A 24721-nucleotide genomic window follows, 5' to 3' on the forward strand; every position below is an offset into this window, starting at 1 on the left:
TCTGGGAACTATTTTGTATCTCTGCCACATTTATATGGACTAAAAGAAAGACAATAAGGCCAGTCACTAGTTTTGTCCTTGAGCAAGAACAAGATGACTCTTAGGCTCAATTGCTTATCAGTTACCCTATTATACTTGATTCCTACACACAAGACATGGAACTCCTTCAAATACTCGTGTGAGTCTTCTCCTGCAAGTCAATGAAATAAAGAATCAAATGGATTAGTCCAAATTTCAATTCAAAGTCAGCATCAACATATGGAAAAATAATGCATAAAGGTTGCTAAATACTTCTTCGATTTTTGGCTGCCATCTTGCCTAAAAAATGGACTCCCCTCCAACAGTCAAATCAACATGGGCTTTGTTTGGATTTCTATTCTCGCGTTTTTCGAGATAAGATAAAACACACTCAATGTTTATTTTTGTGTTTTTACACCTTATCTGCGCGTTTTTCTGTTTTTAAACTTTCTATATATAATATATATACAATTATATATATATAATATAAAACAGACATGATTTAACAATAAACAGTAATTTTTGTCTCCCAATAATACAACATTAAATATAAAATATCTATACATATACATATATATATAAATATATGATTTGACAATGAATAGTGATTTTTGTCAAATCCCAACATCAAACCTACACCACTTATTTTAGAATATTTTAAATTATCCCAAAGCACAAATCCAAACATATCATCTATTTTCAATACACACTTACTTATCTCTATTTTTCTCTCTCTATTTTCAAAACACAAAACAAAACAACTAAAACACAAATCCAAACACAATGCATGTTTCTCCCAAATCCTCTTTTGGTCAGTCGCCTTCCTCAGGCAATGCATTATTTTCTCGATTTCTAGGTTGAACTGCAATTTAATTGTGCGACAAGAACACAACATACCAATAAAGACTTCGACAATAGAGGAGAAGGAACAATGATGAACCTATTCTAACAAACAGGAGCCACGAAACTGAAGTAGCTTCCTGACAACAGTGCCAAAATTTTGATTGGTTATCAAAGTCGTCACAATTAATTATTGATTCTAAAATTATAGTAGTAGTGGAACTAGGACGAATTCTAACGGAATTATGAATTAATTTCTCAGTCTTAGTTTTAGTAACCAAATGGAGGGTTTGAATTGAGAATTAACTAAATAGAAAGTAGAAATAGATAACTAGGATCGAATCAATGAAGAAGGATTCTGATCTAAATGATTGTTATGTGAATCATTGATCACATAAGATTAATTTCATAACCACTCGTTCAACATTGGAATCTATTAAGATAGCCATAATAAATTCCTATTTTTCTACTGTAGTTGATTTGACTTAAGCATTTAAATCGTAACTTATTATCTTAAAGACTAGGTATGATAATGTTCTATATTAATTCAATAAAAGCATTTATCAGTGAAAACAACTAAACTTAGATCAAGCACTTGAGATAGCTGCAATTATCTAATATAGTTTTCTTATCCCTACAAATAAATCATGCAAAGCACATAATTAATTTGCTTGCTACTCATACTCATTTATGAGAATTACATATCACTAGATTCATGGATGGTAACAGAACAATTAATATTGAGTCAAATTATTAGATTTATCAGTAATAATTATTCCATAAACAATTTATAAAGAAGAAAACTCAGGAAAATCAAATAAAACTAAGATCTCAAAACATAAACAATTGGGTTCAACTTCCTCTTGAATCAGAAAAGGAAATTAGTTACACAACGTGTTCGTATGGAAATAAAAAATCCTAAACAAAATATAAACTAGAGAGAAATAGAAAGAAAAACTAATAGACCAGATTGACGTCCTTCAACTCCTTGCTCCAAACTCCCAAAACTGTGAATGTATAATTTCTCTTTTGCTTCTCCTTTTAAATCTGCAGGCTAGGGGTGTTTCTTTCCTTCCTTTCATGTTCTTCCATTAAAAAGGAAACAAATCTTTCCTAAAAACTTTTCAAAATGTATTCTTCTTCTCAGACCACCTTGGACATTGAATCGGGTGTGATCACGTCCTAACCAATGCTCAGGTTTATTTTTTGTCTCCTCTTCCCTTCATCACTTTCCAACTTCATTTAGAGCTTTTTGACCCTCTTTCTTCAATACGGGTTAAAATCAATTCTTCATTCAAACGATACATAATTCAATTATCACTATAATGAATTAGTTCTAAAATCCTCAAATTAAGTATGCATTTGAGTGATAAAACACACCATATCAAAATGATGGTTGTGTTGAGCCGTTTTTGATGTTATAGCATGGTTTCGTGGTCTACTGGTTCACTATGTAGGTGGTCTGGAGGTAAATAAGCAGAAATTTTACGTCAAATCAAATTTAATTAGACCTAAAAGAATCATTTCATACGTATTTGTATTACATTGGCCATATGATTATTTTGTATTGATAAAAAATTTCTATTTGGAGAAGAATTAGAATTTGTGATATATGAGAATAAGTATTTTGTTTTCAAGAGTTTTGGTCAATCCCACATCAGTTAATATTGAGGGGAACCTTTTTGTTTGATTTTGAAATTCAAAGTGTAAATGCAATCAATACAATTATGTGAAAACTTAACTGAATACACCTCCTTCACTTTTATTGAGGAAATTTTTGAACCAAACAACTGATTGTTTGGGAATTCTTCGAAGACCATTCTTGAAATCCACGTAGAAAAATCCGAATCCGATGTCATAACCAGTTGTCCATTCAAAAGTGTCCAAAAATGACCATGCAAATAAGCCCTTCACCTTCACACATTTCCTGCCAACACAAAATCTATATTACATTACACAATCTAATTAATTTCTATTTGTAATGGGTTAAAGCATTTTTCCCTATGTGAAATGATAAATAGGCAAAAATATCTCCTAAATAATTTATTCTTTTTAAGTCTGGTTAGTTTTCTGTTAGAACAAAAATGCGCTTGTGTATATATGTAAAAATTGTCTGTTGACAATAAATGAAAAAAGGAATTCAATATCTATACTTTTGTATTAGTAACTGAGACAAGCCATATATTTATAATGGTTAAGATGAAGTACCAGATGCATTTTGCGGGAGTGAGATGCATAAAACAGTAAAGTGCCTCGTTCTTCAAATTTTGTTTTCACAGGGGAGGCAATTGCATTTACTCTTTTTTTTTTTCTATTTGAAGCGATCAACTACATATTATTATTTAAAATAAAATTGATTAAAATTATTATTATCAAATATCATAAATAACAAAGATAATTGTGATATTCATACCATGATCAATAATATTAGAAAAATAATAAACAACACCTACTATTACGGTAGATAATGTCTACTATATTGCAGTAGAACAACATCCCATGGATATCGCAGGTTCGCACCCATAATCTCTAAGATCGTAGGGTTTCAACTCTGCTTGCATTTAACTTATTTCTAAAACTATAAATTTAGAAAATAAAGTATCTAAATAGGCGCCTGTATCTTATATAAACTTTCAAGTTTATCTAATTTATACCTACTTATCTTAAAAATTTAATGTTTCTAAGTGTCATAAAATTCTAAGTATCATATGCCAGAATATTGGTAAGTATATTCTAAATTATCAATCTAAATCTTTTAGCACGTAATATTCCGATTGCATATATCACATATATTTTAATTTTGATATCCTGTTTATTTATTTTAAAATTATTGTATATGGTTACTGATGGGTGTGGCCCAAAAGTGATTGGCTCAAGTAGAGCAAAAGTGATTGGCCCAAGTCAGGCCCGTTGACCCCAAGGAGGGCTTAGCCCAAGGAGGAGGCCCCCTATAGCGGGATCGGACCAAGAGGGAGGTGCACTAGGCTCAGTCCAAGAGGTAGCGCCCCACACGAGTGTCTGTCCAAGAAAAAAGCTTGCTGCACCAAGTTCGGCCCAAGAAGGAGGTCTAGTACGAAGGCTTGTTGCACTGTTCCAACACCAACACAGAAGAAGAGAGGTGCTCTTAAGAAACTGGACTCGTCAACCTAAGAGAACTCCTTGCAAGACAAGAGTCTTTATGAAGAAGGAGCCTTTCCTATCCGAAGACGTGCTGCTCAAGAGGGGGAAAAGGTCCGACCTTATCCATCAAAATTTCGCCTGCTCGGTTACACAGCCCTCTCCAGAGTTCCTGCAAGAGGGATTCCCCCTCTATAGATATGGGCAGCACACCTCAACAGACCTCCCTTCAACAATCTGGAAACTCTCTCGCTATCTCTTTGGCACTTCATAACTCGTATTCTAGCTATATTTTATTGACGAAAATTCTTATTTCTACTTCAATTTCTCATTATAATTTCTACTTCTAAATCCAGAACTAACTTAAGCATCAGAGCGCTAACATGTTATTTTGCAGGTCCTTTTTCTCAAGTGCTTTCACTCAATTAGTCCAAATTCAATATCGAGATCTAAAGATCTTTGGACCCATGCTAAAATAACATGCATCAATCGGCGTCGTCTTTGAAAAATTGAGTTAAAGGCGTGAGTAAATATGGATAACCCCGGCAATCCCGCTAACAAGCAGAAGGTCGTGGAGGCACCCAGGAACAATCAACCTTTGTAGGTTGTTTCGAGAACCTCCCTAGCATCGATAGGAGGGTCCACCCCAACTTTGCTTGTTCCGACCCCGCAGGTTGGTGGATCCATTGATTGACCCTCCAAGGCGAAACAGCTTCTTAGACACCACATCAGGAGAACTTCACCCAGCCTTGTTGTGTGCAATTCAAGTAATGGTTGTAGCAGCCATTGGGGAGCAAATAGCGGTACTAGTACCTGCCCGCTCAGCCCCTGTGGTGGAAGCAAGAATCCCTTAAGGAGGAATAGAAGGAAGCCTACCAGAAGGAAACATCGCTGTAACTAAGGCCCCGCCAACGGTGATACAAGGGCTCCTTCCAGCAGTTCCGCAACAATAGTTGGCTTAGTTGGAGTGCCTTCAAAAAGGCCTCCAGGACGTGCAACACCAGATAGCAGGAGTAGGAGAAGAACAACAGGGTGTCCCCTTCATAGATGCAATAATGGCGGACGAAGTCCTTCTAAACTACCACACCCCTATTATTGTTGAATATGATAGGTAGACTGACCCTCAAAAATGCCTTTAGGATTTTGAGAACACAACCTTGTTGCACAAGTACACGGACAGGATCGAGTTTCCAGTTGTTGTCACCACCTTCGCTGAGGCCGCACAACAATGGTTTAACCAGTTGCCTGCTAGAGTAATAGGAAACTTCAAGAGTTCAGATCCCTCTTTTTTCATCAATTCACCAATAGCGGAAGCTTCGGAAGATGGAACTAAGCCTTTTCACCATACGCCAAAAGGACAACGAGCCGTTGAGGGAATACCTGGAAAGGTTGAACACCGCAGCTTTGGAAATGCCCTCCACCACACAAGAATAAGGCCAGTGCCTTCTCGCAAGGACTTCTGGACAGGGATTTCTTCAAATCCCTAGCCAAGAACCCTGTTTAGAAGTTTGATGCCCTCCTGGCTCGGACGGCCAAGTATATTAACATGGAGGATGTCCAAGCCGCCAAGAAAGAAAGTCACGGAGAAAAGAGGAAAGAGGCTAGGGAGGAGGCCCCTTCAAGAAACAGCGCACGGATTTTAGGGACAAGAAGGCACCCTTCCAAAGGATCCATGCTGTCTACACCCCGCTCAGGATGCCTATTACCTAAGACCTCATGGTCGTCGAAGGAAAAGGATTGTTAACTCGTCCTCGATCATGGAGAGAACAACCCCAACATCCCAAGTCCGACAACTGCCATTTTCATAATGATACAACCATACCATCGAAATATCGGCATCTATAAAATTAGATCGAAAGGCTCATCTAAAATAGATATTTGCTGGAGTATGTCTGTTGGGAGACGGTCCGAGGAACAGGACCATACATCAAGCAAGAAACAAACAAGGGGAACAAAGTGAAGATTTCCTCTCTGAAATCTTTATCAAGAGAAAAACACAAGAATGCCTTTGAAGGAAAGTCCGAAACCAATGACCTTCATAGAAAGGGGAGTCATATAAATGATTGTAGGAGGTCTAAATGGAGGTGACTGCAACCATGCTAGAAAGGCATAGGATAGAGAGGCGCACAACGTGATTATCAAAGAAATTTAGGATGTCGGTGCCATGGAGGATGCCTCCCTAATCAGTTTGGAAGGGCAGAACATTAAGGTTCTAGGAGCCCCAACAACGACGCTCTAGTCATCACCCCGTTATTGACTAATTATCAAGTGAGACGTGTCTTCATAGATTCGGGGAGTTCTGCTGATATATTGCTTGAAGAAGCATACGATCAAATGCAACTAAAAGACACCCCTCTAGAAAAAATGTATACCTCCTTCTATGGATTCGTAGGGGAAGTGGTCCATCCTAGGGGCATAGTTTCACTTCCTCTAACCTTAGGCACTACCGCCACTCGAAGAACATGCCTGTTAAAATTCCTGGTGGTGGAAACCCCTTCAGCCTACAATGTCATTTTAGGAAGGCCCACCCTCAACGCCTTCTAAGTCGTGATATCCACCTACCATACGAAAACCAAGTTCCCTACACTCGGAGGTGTAGGAGAAGTGCAAGGGACAAAGGCAATTAATCCAGCAGAGTTGGGAGTATCATCCCATAGGATCCTACACTTCTCTAAAGAAAATAATACAGAATTATTGAAGAAAAATCTGGACCTTATCGAAGAATTGAGGAAAAGAGCTTTCATTCGTATTCGAAGATACAAGAATACCATGATCAATGCCCACAATAGGAGCGTAAAGGCACTGTGTTTTCATGTAGGGGACCTTATATTGCAAAGAGTGGACACACTAAAACTAGCGGGAAACTAGACCCCACCTGGGAGATCCCCTTCTATGGAATCAATTGTTTCATTTAGGGGACTCCTCACTTCTACCTCTAGCTCCCCCATTAAATTATCCAAGTCTCCTTCTGCATCTTTTCCAAGGATCAGCACGACGCTAAGAAAAAGTACATATAAAGAGTCAAGAGATAACGGAAACTGAATATGGGGGGAGGTTTCCCTCTTTTGGGATAGAGGGTTCAGCATAGGGATCAGGCACATTGTATAGAGCTGTGGCAAGATCAAGGAAGGAAGGTTCTCTCTTGTATAGAGCTTGAAACTGATATTTGCAGGCTAAGAAGCCATGCTCGAAGTAGGGTCCCGTTATCTTGGCCACCTATTGATATTCTACAGACCTCTTGTACTCCTTCAGGCGGCTTCCCTAGTAGGCCTCCAAGTAATTCTTTCCCTCCTCTGAATGAGGAAAATCCATCACCTCCATTTTGAATGCGCTCTCGTGACTAGTTGCCTCCTTCTACAACTTCCTCACCTCCCTCTCCAATTACTGGCAGCGGCTCTTCAACTACATCTTGGGCTCCCTCAGTTTTACATTTTCGCTTCCCAAGCGTTCCACCTTATCCTCCAACTTCCGTTTTGAGAATCTTTTGGAGGAATAAGGGGAACCCCTGTCATAAACAGAGGCCGCCTACTAAAAGCAAGAACCATCAAGAGAATTGACACAACAAAGGAAGAAAAATATAGAAAGAAGGGTACTATGAAGATGTAGAGATCTTCCATCCCTTTCAACTTCTCCTTCGGGAGAGGACAAGAGCTCCTTGTTCCCAAAAGATAAGATCCCTTTCCTCAAGTCTGCCACTGAGGAGGTCTTCCCCCTATCCTAGTAAAGCAAATGGCGGCTGTGGAGGCAGACAGAAGAGGCACGGGAAGATCTAGAAAGGGTATCCACTTCTTCCTTGGAAGGAGGAACGACAGGGGGCATAGAGGAAGTACGGGAAGGAGGGGGCCCCCATAGAGCCTGTGCGAGGTTTCTTTGAAGAACTCCTAGCCACAGGACCAAGAGAGAATGAGGAGGAAGGACGTTTACCTCTTGCATTATTGGAAGCAACGGCCCCCTTAGAAGATTTTGGAGTTAGGGTTCCACCAACTCGGCCTCCCACTACGTGATTCCTCATAAGTTTGCTAGACATTATGTTCTTCACACACAAACATAGAAGATCAATACTTCAAGAAAGCATGAAGAATGAAAGACAATAACAGGTAGAAAAAAAATACCGAAGAAATTCCCCAAGGTCTTTGTTTTAGGGGCCATCCCGAGTCCCCACCAACCTCTCATCAACTAGGGACTGGCAATCATAGGGGGACACATTCAACTTATTCAACAAGGAGGACAAGGCTGCTGTCCTTGGTCCGCATACACAGGGGAAGGGGCCTTATAGATCCATTACTCAAAGACCAAGCATGAGGAGGAAGGACATAAAAATAACCATTTTTTTTCCTTTGCTTAGGAGGATGTGGTAGATGCAAAAAGGATACCCCTTCTCGAGGAACAAAATAGAAGAACCCTTTTTCAGCCTTTTCAAGGCAATAACGTTTAGCAAAAAGGTGACCAGTTTTAGGATGACCTCAGAAACGAAGAACTATAAAAAATCCAGTCAAAATCTTGAAAGAATTTGGAGCCAACTGATTTAGAGGAACTTGAAACATTCTTGCAACTTTAGAATAAAAAAGAGGAATAGGAAAACATAAACTCGACCGTAGTTGTGCAGCAAAAAGATATAAATAGTTAGGAGGAGGATGAAAAGGGTGACTTATGGGAGAAGGGGTATATACAAGAAGAAAGGAGGAACATGACATTCTTGAAGAAGTTGGTCTACGAAGGAGGTTTGTAGAGTAGACAACTCCTAGTCTTTTGGTGACTGAGGAGCCCTCTCCTACTCTCCTCGTTCCTTAGAAGGACTGACCCGTCTTCCTCTCCTAAAGGAGACCTGGATGCCTTATCCTCTGAAGAAGACTCAGGTGTCCTTACCTCCTCAGACCAGGACCTTACCCCCCTCTCCTCCTCAGGGGAAGAACCTTCACCTTTGTTCTCCCCCTCTTCGTAATATGTGTCCTCATCTATCAACTGGCGGGCAGTTGCAGTGGCGTGCCTTAGGCTCCTCCTCTGGCCCCTTCCAAACAAGGCAGAATAGGGTCTGTCCTCTTAGAAGTCACCTTTGAGCGATCATCGCCAAGAATGTCTCCTTAATGAAGCGAACAGACTCGCTGGACGAAGACAATTTTCAAGAAAAGACGAAACTCTAAGGAGACGAAAAGAAAATACTTACAAAGAAAGACGAAGACTAGAAGGAGATCCTGGTGCCTTAAAGAGAACTTTTTGAATGAAGAAGAGGAAGGAAATCAAAAGCTGGCAATGGAGGAGGTTTAACCCATGTTCTCTTGGTAACCGCTAGAGTGAGGGCGATTACCACGCGCATGGGAGAGAGGTCGCCAGACGTTGTTGCTGCAATTACGAAAGGAACGCGCCCCTGTTATAATTACAGCCGTCAAATCGGCCTGACAAAAGGTTGGGGATTCACTTTCTACAAAAGACAGGCACCAAGCTAACGAAAACGGGTCCCACCTTTCCAGGCTATAGGAACCCCCACATCAAGAGTTAGGGAGCACCCTCCTTCCTTCAAGCTCCAAGTCAGGCCTAAGGAAGAGTTAGGCTAAAGAAGACGAGTTCCTTCTTCCAGTGATACATGGGCTCCTACTCTAAGGAGCTAGGAGGCATCCTTCCTCCTTAGAGTAGGAGGGACTGAATGATGGGTGTGGCCCAATACCGTTTGGCCCAAGTAGAAATCCCAAGCCCAAGTCAGGCCCATAAGCCCATGATGGAGGCAGCCCGCCCGAGAGTGTCGAGCTTAGACCAAGGAGGAGTCCCCCTGCAGCAAGAACGGTCATAGGGGGAAGTCCACTAGGCATAGTCCAAAAAGGAGCCCATCACACAGAGTCTATCTTAGAAAAAAGCCTGCTGCACCAAGTTCAGCCCAAGAAGAAGGCCCAGTACGAAGGCTTGCTGCACCCTTCCAACACCAATCCGGAAGAAGAGAGGTGTCCTCAAGAAACTGGACTCCTCACGAAGAGGGAGTCCTTCTTCATCCATAGACGTGCTGCTCAAGAAGGGGATAAGGTGCGACCTTATCCAGCAAAATTTCACATTCCTTCTCGATTACGCAGCCCTGTCCAGAGTTCCTGCGAAGAGGGACTCCCCCTCTATAAATATGGGCGGCATCCTTCAACAGACCTCCCTTTAATAATTTGGAAATTCTCTCGCTATCTCTCTGCTACTTCTTAACTCGTGTTCGAGCTATATTTTACTTAAAAAAATTCTTATTTCTACTTCAATTTCTCATTATAATTTACCTCTATATTTATTCACTTCTAAATTCGGAACTAACTTAAGGATTGGTGTGCTAACGTGTTGTTTTGTAGGCTCTTTTTCTCAAATGCTTTCACTCAATTAGCCCAAATCCAACATCGAAATCCAAAGGACTTTGGACACGTGCTAAAATCACACGCATCAATTATGTTAGTTACCTTAATCATATAAAATCAATCAATCAACTGTTTATATTTAAAAAAAAATCTATTTCTAGCAGAAAACTTGATTTTCTTAAATTTAGGAATAAAAAATAATATCTGTGAGTGAAAATTTAGGAGGAACGATAATGATCGAAATTCTTAAGTGACATATGTACATCTAAATATTTTACATGGACTTAAAATTTGAATCTAAAAATATGGTTTTTGTCTTAAATACGGTCAAAAGTGTCTTTAAATATATAAATTCCTTTTCTATTTATTTCAATAAATATTGAATTCTAGGGATCTAATTATATAATAAAAAAAATAATTGAAGGTGCAATTGTAATGGTAAAATTTTTAGGTGAACAACTCATTGTAGGAAAAATGACTTTATCAATTAGGAATGTCCTTGAAAAGGAAACTCCATAGAAAATGGAATATTTTATTTTTATTTTAGCAGATAAAATGGAATATTTGCTATGTCAAAAATTACTACAATTTTGGAGTCATGGTAAACGAATATTATGTAAGATGGTCAAACAATATTAATGTAAAAATTTAAATTTTAACAAAAATTAGTTAATATTGGCCGCAGTTTTAGCTATGGTCAAAATATTTATTATGATTTTATCTATAGTTAATTAGTATTTATCATGATTTTTATGTCTTTGATGACTATTGTAACAAACCATGACAAAATTATAATCATATTTCTTCTAGTGAAACTACGAAGAATGGATTTTAGACATATGGAAAAAAAATATCTATGAATTTTGATTATGAAAGTTATACTTACTTAATTGCTTCCCGAACAACCCAAAAATGACTATTGTAGAAATTAATTCTCTGGAGATCTTTGACAGCATGTTCAATATTTCCATCTTTGAGAGCAGAAAAACCTTACAATAGTGCAGAAGAAAATAAATGAAAACATCCATCTCTCTATATATGTAAACAGGCAACTAAATAATAATGTTTTAGCATAAGAAAAATACAACTGAAAGAATCGATTTAATTGCAATTTTCGTCTCCTATATTTGATGGTTTGGCAATCTTAATCCCGTGAAAAGTTGATTTAATAAATCAACGAACTTGTTAATTTTCCCAAAATGATGGTTTTTTCTATTTGAATTTTTCAAACGCATTCAATTTTCCATGTACATATTACGTGAGAGTATAAAAATGAGAGCTTAAAAATTCCAACAAAAATCGTCCTAAATTTAAAAAATTGATAAATTCTTGGACTGACATATTGTCGAATATTTTCACAAATATATACATGATGCACAATTACAATTATACTCTAAAGAGTATGGTGATTCGACTTACCGGTTTCTGTGATATAAATGGTTGGATTCTTGTATTTCTTTTTGGTATAGAGTAGAAGATCATAGAGTCCTTTGGGGTACACAAGGAACATGGTTCCAGTCTGAAAATTATTAGACTAAATTATTACAAGAACAATTGAAAAAAGACTTAGTTTTCTTGATAACAACTTACAGGTTCCCCGATGGGCACACCATTGATATCATCCGCTGTTAAAATAAATAAGAAGAACAACATTAGGGTATGGATCATTCTATGAAAGTAAGGGTTGTGACCAAATGGTACCTACATCACACATATATATTTATGGAAATACAAATGAGTTTTAGGTTTTGAATTTAATGCGATGCATATGAGTTTTAGTTTTTCAATTTAATGGGATATAAGAGAAACTTTGGTGGATTATAAAAATATTTTGTTTAGGTATACTTTAATTACTCGCTTAAGTTTATTTCTTAACAACATCTTTAAATTTTATTTTTGTCTCAATTTGGTCCATTTGACCACTCTCTGGCGAAAATATGCCCGGATTTTGACGTTATAGAAGATAAAATGGTTAATTTATGTTTATTTTCTCACTTTTATCTTTTAAGTTTGTAAAATTATCAAATTAAACAACTCTTTTATCTTTTAGTATGCTAAATAATGCGATTATCTTATGTGAATAACGAAATTTTTGAACTCCTGTGAATATATAATAACATATCACTTAACTTAAAATAAGCAGTCTCTTATTATATTTTTATTTTTCAGTTGTATTATAGTTAAAATAAATCAAAATTATAAAAATTGCTGACTTAGATTCTCTGACTATGTTTTCAGATTAGATAAATTTTATAAAATTTATTCATAATCTTAATTTTTTTAATTTTTTAAAATTGAAATAATTTGGACTATTTATTTGAAATTAAAGCAATGTGTTAATACTATATTCACAAGACATCAAAATTTTCATTATTCATACAAAATAATTACATCATACCCAACATACAAAAATATAAAAAAAAAAAAAATCGTTTTTCCTACCTAAAGAAAGGACTGATTTGAATAAACATACTTTATACTTTCTACATATTTAATAGAAACAAATATATTTGGAATTCTTCTTTTAAGATAATAAAACATGTATATGTAAATTATTAAATACTTAGTTCTTCATCAATAATATTAATTTCTTGCACACAGAATGTAGTCTGATACTAATTTTCAAGTATTATATTTAAAAAATACTTTAAATAATTGGTCCAACTGTAAAGGATAGGGTTTGGATTATAAATACATGAGTTCATATGGTTCCATGCATACACATAATTGAATGAAATTCTTAGAATTGAAAACTTACTTGAAAGACGGACCATACTATCTGCTGTGCTGCTAACGTTTCCACTGCGAACAGCAATATCAGCAGCATAGTTCCCAGTGTAATAATTTAGTCCTAAGAAATCAAAGGATCCTTTAAGCATCTCAATTTGCTTGTTGGTGAATTTTGGCAGTCGACTTCCCACAAGGAGTTGCATGATTTGTGGATATTCTCCATAAACTAATGGGTGGATGAACCTGCACAATACCAAAATTGCTTCGAAGCAGTACGAAACTGTCTGAAATTGGTTTCGATTTGTGACAAGTAAATTTAAAGATAATCACATATGCTTTTAAACTTATATACATATATATATATGTATTTAATTACCCACCATCCGTACTTAAAATCAAGAGCTCGTTGTGCTGCTTTAACGTCGAGTTCGCTGCTTGAATATGGAACCATCCAAATAGTGCTTAGTGTTATTCCTATTTCTCCTCTTTGAATCGGCTGAACATAATAAAAATCTTCTAACATTATTCAAGAGTTTAACATTAGAGGTACAGGCAATAACGAATGGCATGTCGAATACGTGCATGAGAAAGTACCTAACGTACGTATTAAGGAATCATGAGTTTATTCACAGGCCGTGTTTTGGTATTTATCTTATTTAATGTACGTTTATCAAAATTTGTTGTTTCATTGGTTTTTTCTTTAAGAAGTGAAAACGATGAAATATTATTTTTTGAATAAATCGATTACAATTATCAATATGAAATATTTTTATTTAACAACTAACAACAAGTTAGTCCAGTATTATTATATATAATACGATACTTATTGACACTTTAATTTTCTAATATATATATATATATATATAATTATCACTTTTATTATAAAACATACATTATGCGTACTATGTGAATAATTGAATAGAACTAAGATTGAGTTTGAATCAGAACTTTAAAGTACAATACAAGTACTCCATGCGTACTTCTAAACTAAGTTTTTATTAACAAATTATATAAATACTACTTGATGAACCCTTTGATTTAACTCGATTTATTTAGTCTCTTACTAATTTGTGCATGCACAAGCTTGTTTCATGAATGAAATAATATTCAAATTATATTTAACCTGATATTTCTTCTTGTACAATTTGGCTGCTGTTGCATGGGATAGGAGTAGATGATGAGCGGCGATATAAGGCTCAGTTGCTGAATCCCCCTGCGAACAAATTGCCCTAGAGGAGCACCTCCCAGGTGCCATGTTATCGACAAAGCCTCCATCATAGCCACAACTAGCGTAAGAATGTGGTTCGTTAATTGTGATCCAATGCTTAACACGATCACCAAATTTTTTAAAGCAAAGCTCCGCAAAATCTCTAAAGTCGTTACTGCCAACATAATATACCATGCTTAGCTCTTCTTTTCTTGTGGTATATTTGTCTTAATTCTATTTATTTTCGTGCGTGCATCTTTTAAAGATAAAAATTGTATGAATTGGCTCACATAATGAGAGGACTTAAAAATCCTGTATATTCATCCTCTAGCGCTTGAGGAAGATCCCAATGAAACAGAGTCACAAACGGTGTTATACCTGTTCATTTATCACAAGATACAAAAAGGAAAAAAATAAAATAAAAGAAAAACTTAAATGAGAAGGAGATATATAAAGTTCAAGAAATAATCTAAGCAATCAGATATATAAATTTTTTCACCATTTGCGATGAGCTCATTGAGGACATTGTTGTAAAAGTCAATCCCTTCCTTGTTCACTCCCCTGCTTAGCTTCCCACCTAAGAATAATTAAGTAATCAAGAACAAAGTCGAGATAGAATAAATTAAAAAGGATATATTGGTTAGAATTATATAAAGGATCTTATAATTTTTACATTTTATAAGGTACTTACGAATTTCTAAGTATTAGATCTTATTTTTAGCTAAATGGTTCAAAATGTTTGGATAAATTTATGGTAATTTTCAAAATATTAAAAAATAAAAAGATAGGAACTCATTCAATCTCCAAGGGGTATATAAGTATTCTAATTAAGAAGGTGTTTGGGTACGCTTATTTGAAAAATTCTTATAAGCTCCTACATCTTATAAGATATTTCAAAGTTTAAAAATTTTTAATCTCATTTTAAAAATAAGTTCTTAAAGTGTTGGATGAATAGGATGCAAGAGATAAGTTGTTTGAACGTTTGGCACAACAAGCTCTTCATGTTGCAATAATAATGGAAGAATTAATCCATCAAACAAATAAATTAAAATTGTATAAATAGATCATTTTTATTCGGGGGGGAGAAACGTCAATTGTCTGAAATGCAAACGTAAAATATTAACAAAATTATGACTGCCATTTTGTTTATTGGATATTAAGATTAAGGAGCTCAAAAGATATTTTAAAAAAATTAGATAAAATTACCTTTTCTCTAAAGAGCTTATAAGATCCAAAATATTTTATTTTAAGATTTTTTAAACTTTTCAGAAAGAAAATTTTCAAATAATTTTGAAGAGCTTAATTATAAGCTTTAAACATCGTATAAGATATTTCGAGGAGCTTATAAACTCAACCAAACACCCTCTTATTCTTATTTTAGAAGTTAAAGAAGCTTCCTTTCAAAGTTTTTATCAAATACTTAGGACAACTTTCAAAATTAAATATTCATTATTCGTTTTAGTGTTTTAGTATTTTTCGTTGTACATTTTTTTTGGGGTGTTTGCAGGAATTTATACTTTTTTAGTGGGAACATGTTGTAAAAAAAATTTTAAATTAAGTATTAGCGAAAATTGGAATTGTTTGAAAATAAAGACAAAATGTGAAAAAAAAAGTTAAGGTTAAAGTGTTTGAGAAAACAACTTAATACTTAATGTTTTATCTATAAATTGCAAAAGCTGGGAAGAAACTTTTTATAATTTTTTATTTAAATCAATTTGATATAAACGGTTCAAAAGCATATGGTATTCGCAAACAAAACAACACTATTTTCAACTTATAATTTTCTGCTTTATAAATTTTCAAATTGATCAGTTAAGTTTGGTTGCTAAACTTAAATAACAATGATGATAATGATAAACTGTCTTACGAGGTAATATTCGTGACCAGGATATGGACATTCTAAAGGCATCCAATCCTATATACTTCATCAGTTTTATGTCATCCTGCCACATTAGATTAATTGTCACGAGGAATTAGAAATTAATGTTAGACAAATTGAAAAAAATTTCAAACGTCAGCCAGTTGAAGCCATAATTAGGGCAAAGAAAGGGGAATTTATGTATTCTCTCACAAAAAAATGAATCATAGCCTTCCTATAACTCTGTAAGTTGAAACCAAGTAGAAGCAATACAAAAAATCGTCAGGTGGGACTAAAATACTTAACACCCACATGTCCTACACCATTAAATTATAGATAAAAGAAGTGGATGAGGACCAAAAATACTTATTTTTATAAATTGTGGGACTAAAAATACTAACTCCATAATGAATGAGATCAGAAATAAATTGAACCTAATTTATGGTACAAAAATACTATTTTCTACTTAATCGGAATTCGACATCATTGAATTCCAATTAATCACCAAATGTACAAATCCTTCTTACCCTATGATTTATTCAAATTTCACCAAAGAAAAAAAAAATTGCGAATTAATAAATGGCTATTGGTTAGTGACTACTCTTACATCGCTCATGCTTTCATATTATCAAAAATAAAATTCTTCATAATTGAGAAATTACCTTATATAGATAATAGAAGTTGTCAGCCACATCGCCATTGCTCCCATCGGATATTTCACCTGCATATAAACTTGTGTGTTTCATTATTTCAATAAAGAAGAAAACGTGAGCAATATTATTGTAATCTTTTTCAGTACATTTTAGCAGACCATGAAAAAAACTTCTTGTTCTTTTGAAATCATTAACAATATTTTTAACAAGAAAAATAGATATTTACAGTGATTTTCTTGTATATCACTTATTATTTTACACAAGACTCCAAATGCAATCATTAATCATGGGTTCCGCTATTACAAACAGATGTAGGGTGGGGCCAATAATTACAAATACTCTATCATTGTTTGAAAATTTACAGTTATTCCCTAATTTTTTATGAAATTATGTCATTCTTGGATGGATGTATGAAATTGTGAACTTTGCCCTTACTGTAAATTTTATTTTTTTAAAAAAATAAAAAACTTACAAAAAAATCGAACAGGGTGGATGAAAAAAATTTAAAGATTATGAAAAAATTATCCATTTAGTCCATAAAAAACTAAAATTTTTTAAAAAATAAATAAAATTATAATTTTTAATCTACAAGGATTATTTAGCAAAACATGGGATGTCGAACGACATGACAAGTCATATTTAGGTCATATGGAAGAAAAAAAATTGAAGTACAAGAAAATATTATATCAATTCGTGTAGTTTATTCGTAATTATTCCTTCTTCTTTTGTGCTGTGGTAGCAATGATTTCGCAGATATGATAATAACAAAAATTTCATGTAGTTTATTCGTAAAAAAATAGGTTAGATGTAATTTAACTAGTATAATATGTGATATGATATGGTAAACATCAAGAAAAATAAGTTACCACATAATATTTTAATAATAATTCAAATTTAACTAGTGTAAGACACTCATTAAAAATCTATGATGAATTCACCGAAAACTTCAATTCTAAGAACACGGCCAACTCGTGTTCTTCAGACTTGTTCGTGCAAAAATTGCTTCATTTCAAACATCTTAGCCGTATTCTCCAACATGGCCGTGTTCTCAAATTCGGTTAGTTTTAATACAAATTTCAACAGTCAGACAAAAAACATAATAATTTGTAAAGATTATGGATCGAAATCGATTTGGACTAAAGATGTAATTTATCCTATATAGTATATGATCCTACCATACCCTATGTATATGAACAAGAACTAGTAGAAAGTAAAGAAACCTGGAAAGTTGTGGGTGTAAGTGTCCCATATACTTGTTCCTCTTCCACCTTCAAATGCAGCCCCCTCATACTATTAACAATATCACCGCATGCACAACAAATATCACATATATATTAAAAGTCTTACATGACCGACAAGAAAACAAAAATTTCAATGTCTAAGAAACGAAAGTTGAAAGCTAATTAATGCAGAAAATAGTCATCAGTTTACTTGATAGGCAGATGAACCAGCTCCGAATATGAAGTCCAACGGGAAGTTGCTGCGGTTGATAGGCGGCAGATCATCAAATGTTAATCCAAGCCTTGTGCTTGCAAATGACGAGCAAACCAGCAATATCACAACTTTTAGAGTGATATGACCTGGTCTAATTGCCATGGCTTTTCTTATTTTGCAGCGGTCGACCACCGAACCGATATAAGCGCAGAAAGTGGATCTAGAAGCGGTGAAGTTTGGGAAGAAGTCAAGTTTGGTGTGCTCCTACAGGAACATGATGTCTCTTCTTAAACAATATCTGATGCCTCTTCTTCCCATATATTATACAAATAAATTTGTCATCAGACTTATTATGTTATTTAAATAGAGATATATATATAACAATGTCAACAATTTGCAAAAGATATATATCATTACTATTATAATAGCATTCTCGTGTTTATGTTGGGTGGACCGAAACCCATTTGATCACGTCTTCAGCATTATACAGAAAGGGGTATAGCTGTGGAATATCACATATAAATTATATGGAATGCTGAATCACTTTCTGTTAACAAGAAGAAACATAGCGTACTCTTTGATTATTGAATGGATAATTCTTACTTTCAGAATCATAGTATTTAATCATCTGCATCATTTGCATAATCTTTTACAGGGAGCAACAGTTTAGAAAGCGCATCGGCAGTGTGTCACTGGCTGCACCTTAGCCAAGATAGTTGGTAGTGACTTGCGGAGAACATACGGGCAGTTAGAGAATGTCGGCCGGCACGCAGGTGCGCAAACGGCTACCAAACAGAGTCTCTTACTAATTGGGGATTTCAATATTGTTCGTATGGGAATTTACTTGATGTGTTGGGATGCTATCTGCCATGTGTGAAGTAATTTCGAGGATGTTTGGGCATGGAGATAAAAGAGCGATAGTCGAGCGCCACACTACGTGCAAGCAGGAGATAAATGTGTGAAGCAAACTGCTTTATCTTTGGAGATTTCGAAAACTATTTCAATGGAGAGATCCTAGGGGTGTTGGAAACACCTCCAAGGTGTTTCAGAATTAGACGGTTCCGATTGGGTAGGAATTGACAATGTGTTTGGAGTCTCCCAGTGCAATGGCGAGACTATGATTTCAGAATATTGGAAGGGCAATTCCTCAGTGATGGATGATCGAATGGGGTCGAAATACTAGATTTATGATGTAGAAGTCACAATCTATGCAACCATTCAACTAACACGTGATTCGGACGTCGGACGAGGGAGATGCAAAAAAGGTGTGATCCTCGACCATTTCTGATGGGTGTTGGATCTACCAAAAATAATTCCCACGAACACTTTTGTAGAAGTGTGAGTAGGGTCGAATCCACAGGGATTGATTTTAAATTAATTCCTTCAAAAAATAAAAATAAAAATAATTTGGGGGGATTTATGATTGTGAAGAATAAAAATAAAAAACTAAAATAAGAAGAGATAAATATATGATAAGTATCCCATACTTACCCTTTCATTATCTCTCAATTTGGATTTGTTGGTGCACAATTCCTTGAGAAATTTTGCATAGCGAGGTATTTGTTGAATTGCATTGAGTAGGAGAATATTTACCTCAACTTTGAGTAAAGTTTCAAGAATCTCCTTTTCCTCTTCCTCCTCTTTGGACTTGGAGAATCTCTCCGGGAAAGGAGGTTTGGGTATGAACACCTTGGGACTTTCCTCGCTGACTTGGTTGGATTTTTCAGCTTGTTTAGGAAGAATTTCGAGTCCATCCTCTGTTTTTTTTCTGTTGTGCGTCCCCATGCCTAGTGTTATTTTCGAATTGTAGCTCTTTTGCACTGCACCAGATAATAACACTAACATTTTGGTTAGGATTAATAATAGTTTGAAAGGAAAACTTACCTTGAGACTCCAAGCGGTTCACGGAGGAGGCTAGTTGGCTCATTTGGGATTCCAAATTTTGTATGTTCAAGCAAGTTTCTTGTTGGAACTTGTGAGCTTCTTGTTGGAATTTGTGAGTTTCTTGTTGGAATTATTGGGTGCTCAAGGTGAGTGTCTTCACGATATCTTCCAGGGGTATACCATTATTGGGAGGTGGTGGTGGTTGGTGTGGAACCCTTTGAAAGTTTTGAGGTTGATTGTCATACCTCAAATTTGGGTTGACTTGTTGAATGCTTCCCCCTATAAACTTTTCAACATGAGAGGTAAGTTTATCTAAACGTTCATCAATAGAAGTACTTACCTCATTTACCCTTCGTGGGAGGCTATCGTTTCTACTACCGAATTGTTGATTATTAGCCGCTATAGTTGTGATTACTTTGCGTGCTTCAGTAGGAGTTTTGTCATACAAAGCACCTCCACTAGCTGCATCCACCAAGCTTCTATTCGTCTCAGACAACCCCTACACAAAAATATTGAATTAGAAAATGGTCAGGAATTTTGTGATGAGGGCAACTCTCCACCAATTGCTTGAATCTGCGCCAATACTCATAGAAACTTTCACTGGAAAATTGGCGTATTCCACTTATTTCCTTTCGGATGTTTGTAGTCCTTGAAGCGGGGAAGTAGTTCTCAAGAATAGTTTCTTGAGCTCGTTCCAATTAACAGTAGATTCCGAAGGTAAGGAGTAGAGCCAATCTTTTGCTTTATAGCCCAATGAGAATGGAAAGGCTCTTAGCTTGACTTGTTCTTCGGTGACTCATTGAGGTCTCATGCCAGAACACACCACATGGAATTGTTTAAGGTGTTTGTGTGGGTCTTCACCTGCAAGGCCACGAAAGGTAGGAAGTAAATGAATTAGGCCAGATTTAAGTTCAAAATCAACATTTAAATTAGGATATTCAATGTAGAGTGATTGTTGATTTAAGTCAAGGGAAGTCATCACTTTGATCGTTCGTTCCGGATTTTAGGCCATGACTTCGTCTTTAGAGTCGCTAGACGTGGGCACGTCTAACTTTGAATCTGCTGCTGGTTTGGAAGAAGTAAAGGCCTCTTTCTTTTGTTGCTTGATTTCTTTTTGGAGTCTACGAGCGGTCTTGTCGATCTCTGGGTCAAATTCAAGTTCACCTGTACAAGAAGAACGTGGCATAAAACCAAGTAACAAGAAAAAAAAAATTAATTTAAAGACACCAATCCCCAGCAACGGCGCCAAAATTTGATGGGTGTCGGGTCCACCAAAAATAATTCCCACAAACACTTTTGTAGAAGTGTGAGTAGGGTCGAATCCACAGGGATTGCTTTTAAATTAATTCCTTCAAAAAAATAAAAATAAAAATAATTTGGGGGGATTTATGATTGTGAAGTATAAAAATAAAAAACTAAAATAAGAAGAGATAAATATATGATAAGTATTCCAGTTAAAGATAGGATCATGCTTAATTCGATGCAAAGATAACAATTATTCATGATTGATATATTGGTTATAGCCATTGGTACGACCTAACGACCTCACCTTTCCATACCTTGTGGATAGCCAAGGAACGTCCGTTGACTAAATCCCTAATCAGTAAACAACCTTGAGAACGTCCTCAAGATTTCATTTACCGACAACATTAAGAACTAGAAAGGCCCAATTCTAACCAATAAATTCCTACGAGGATTTATTTAAGTTAGATTGTGCATTCCCCACAACATAATCGAAAACTTCTACATAATCAATTATGCTTTATTGAACTAAACAAATAATCACAGATTTGCAAGTTCAATTGGCTAGGCAAATATTCTCGATAATAAATCAGATTATTTATAATAAAAGCACAGATAACAATACAAATACCAATATGAATAAAAGTAGAAAGCATAAATTAGATCTCACAACTCGTTGGATTTAAGCATTCACTAAGTCTTCAATCGGAATAAGAGAACTAGCTAGACATGCTAATGGAAGAACGCATGAAAAGTAAAATAAAAAAATATTATAAAAACGTAGAGAAATAGTTGTCTTTTAAAGTGAATTACATCACCTATTTATAATAGCTAGATACCTAATTCTAATAGGATTAAAAGTATATTCCTAATTGAACTAAAAGACTTATGGAAATAAAACTATAATCCTAGTTAAACTCCTCATTCATCAAAAGGTAGTCCAAGCAGCTCCAAATTCTTGCCAAAATTGAGTTTGAGTCTTGTCTGAATTTCCATTTTGGTGCTTTTCTTCATTTTTCATTTCCTTTTTCCTAATGCTGCAAAATAGTATTTAATTAGGAGTATTTGATTACAAAATAGGTCGAAATATTAAATGAAATAAGCACAAAATGCGATCCTATCAATTTCAATGTCTACTATTGGAACGAAAAAAAATGTTTGTAAGCTAATAAGGTAGGGCATGCAGCGGTGAGCTCCAGCCAACTATCCCCATGCAGCAAGACAGTAAATGAGCATTTTCTTGGGGGCATGTAGGGCCTTCAAGAGCCAGCTCTACGTATTTCAAAAAGTATTTAGAGTCCTCGAAAGGAATAGAACCAGACGAGCGGCGTAGTGTCAGGATGGCCTACGTTGGACACAAAAGCGACAGCGCAAGGTTTCCGCACAGGATGCGCGAAATTACGGGCAACACATCTCGTGAGCATGGGTGATCGAGGCAAACAGTCCAATATCTCGTTAACCAACTTTTGGCACGTGCTATTGGGTTCTAGCGTTGCACCGGGGTCCCTTGGCTAAGATGAGTAGTTGTGGGACGATACCACATAGTGGGTAAATTATGAATCCAAGTCGAAATGCAAGAAGGCATGTTGGGGATTCCGTGTGTGATCAAAGTGAGATGTTGGCATATTGAATGGCCCAAGGCGTTATGATGCGGTCCTACTCAAGCGAGGCGTAGAAGACGGCAACGACGAAGGCGTGCGCCGAGGATGCACCGAGTAAGTGTTGGACTTGAGATAGGTGTAATAAGCGCTATCGGAGCCTAAAATTCTGTGGTGGAGCGAGGATTTGTCATTGAGGGATGTGTCGACAGGATCTGAGATTGTGGGCGAGATGCATAGTGGTAAACTAGATAGTGGGCGCCGACCGCGAAAACACTCAAAGGCGTGCGAGCCGAGAGCTTAGAGCCGAGATGGGCATTTTGGATAGGCGAGTACATGTGCTCGAGGTGCCACACAGGGAGGCGTTCAGATGTCGTGCTAGCGAGCTTCAGTATCGAAGACATATGATTGACACTCGGTAAGACTTGAGATGTGTAAAGGCTGGTCGAAGGTTTGGTGTAACCTAAGACGCTGCACGGATGAAAAATACATTTCGATACGAGATAAAAGAGACCGCCCGTGATAATTAGTATCCGAGCCTGCATAATCCTAGCCTCTAGAAAGAGAGTTGTACCTAGTTGAATATATGGATTCGCACATGAGTTTTACCTAAAGAGAAGATTAGATCGGATCGCAGCACATATGTTTAGGCTTTTTGTCTTGGGTTTTAACATGCTTCACTGAGCCGATTATGAGACAGAATGGTTTCGGGGGATGTTTGTTGCAGAAAAAATGTTTGGTAGCATGATTTTGTGCGTGTTTGGGCCGCGTCAGAGAGTTAGTGACTATGGTCCAACTTCAGTGTTGTTGGTTGACAGTTGTGTGAGTGTCGCATATGTTTAAGCGAGCTGTCAACCGTGTTTCAATTTTTTTTTCTTTGACTCGAAAGAATGATAATCAAATTTCAAAGTTCATCTTGGCTTCCCTGAGCGAGAGGAGGACATGCCGAAGAGTCGGGTGGACTGCGAGAGCCACATTTACGGGATTAAGCATCCAATGTGTGCAGAACTTTCCCAACTTAGGAGACAATCAAGGCGATGCGGCTGTTTTGTTGGACGAGGTACAACATCGTATTAAGATTGGTGGATGAAGTGCCACCTTTGTGTTGAGAAAGAACTTCCAATCGGGGTAGGATGAGCTTATTGTTGAGGTGTTGAGGTACAATTACATGTTAGGTGTTTGAAACAAGCCACCCTTGGGGTTGGAAGGATTAGATGTTGAGACCCCTGTTTCGTGGGCAGTTGTCATATAGAGAAAGACGGCACTCTTCAGGACCTATGGGGCATAAGCATCCGTTATATGAGAGAAAACTGGCAACTTGACTGGAGCTTGAGTGGGGGCAGCCTACTAAGCCGTGTCAGGTGCTCATCATGAGCATAAGTTTAAACTGAATTGAGAATGTTCTTTGAGGAAATTCTAACACCACATATGGGCTCTTTGGTCTAAGAATCTCTAAGGGGGACTGCTGAGTGGAGAAATGAGGTGAGCATCAGGCTCCATTGACACCCTGAGCTGCATGGTGCGGTTGGGTTGGGGTTTGAAATCCTAGTCTAATGGTCGCTAGGGGCAGTGGTCTCCTCTTCGTGCTGAGTCAAGAGAGGACTCTTATAAGAGAAGTTCGGTCCACGAACGACGTGGTATCCATAGTTTCGGGCATCAATGTGACGCCCCAAAAATTATAATATATAATTGGGGGATTAATTGATAATTCTTTTGTGAAATTTAATTAATTAATAAATAAATTATGGGCCATAATTGAAATATAATAACATTTGAATGGATTAAATTGGAGTTCGTTATAATATTTTGGGACAATTTATAAT

The 24721-nt window shown here is 36.3% G+C and overlaps 1 protein-coding gene across 5 annotated transcripts; it reads right to left on the reverse strand.

The window, feature by feature from the left end:
- Positions 1 to 1750: 1750 nt before the first annotated feature.
- LOC105173765 (beta-glucosidase 12-like) lies at positions 1751 to 18472 on the reverse strand. 5 transcript variants are annotated; one of them, XM_020697689.2, is made up of 13 exons: positions 18172 to 18472; positions 17961 to 18030; positions 16750 to 16808; positions 16097 to 16172; positions 14729 to 14806; positions 14520 to 14607; positions 14146 to 14308; positions 13403 to 13518; positions 13051 to 13265; positions 11883 to 11917; positions 11712 to 11811; positions 11179 to 11281; positions 1751 to 2785 (listed from the first exon to the last, which is right to left on the reverse strand). In XM_020697689.2, exons 1-13 carry the CDS (start codon positions 18334 to 18336, stop codon positions 2596 to 2598), a joined length of 1458 nt encoding a protein of 485 aa, XP_020553348.1. In that variant the 5' UTR covers positions 18337 to 18472; the 3' UTR covers positions 1751 to 2595. The 5 variants fall into 5 exon arrangements, with proteins under 5 accessions (XP_020553348.1, XP_011093948.1, XP_088731625.1 ...); XM_011095646.3 differs by having other exon boundaries at positions 1752 to 2785; positions 14146 to 14404; XM_088875498.1 differs by having other exon boundaries at positions 2644 to 2785; positions 11712 to 11780; positions 14146 to 14404.
- Between the last annotated feature and the right edge of the window lie 6249 nt (positions 18473 to 24721).

The sequence above is a fragment of the Sesamum indicum genome, linkage group LG11 (assembly GCF_026168435.1).
Source record: "Sesamum indicum cultivar Baizhima isolate 11 linkage group LG11, ASM2616843v1, whole genome shotgun sequence".
Lineage (NCBI taxonomy): Eukaryota > Viridiplantae > Streptophyta > Magnoliopsida > Lamiales > Pedaliaceae > Sesamum > Sesamum indicum.

Bases quoted from the DNA above. Each gene is read 5' to 3' on its own strand.
- LOC105173765 (XM_011095646.3), bottom strand. From the start codon at position 18,336: ATGGCAATTAGACCAGGTCATATCACTCTAAAAGTTGTGATATTGCTG. The intron at 14,405-14,519 runs GTGAGCCAATTC...TTATGTTGGCAG, and splicing joins TTTTTAAGTCCTCTCATTAT to TAACGACTTTAGAGATTTTG. The intron at 13,266-13,402 runs GTGGGTAATTAA...GGTATTGTGCAG, and splicing joins CTTGATTTTAAGTACGGATG to GTTCATCCACCCATTAGTTT.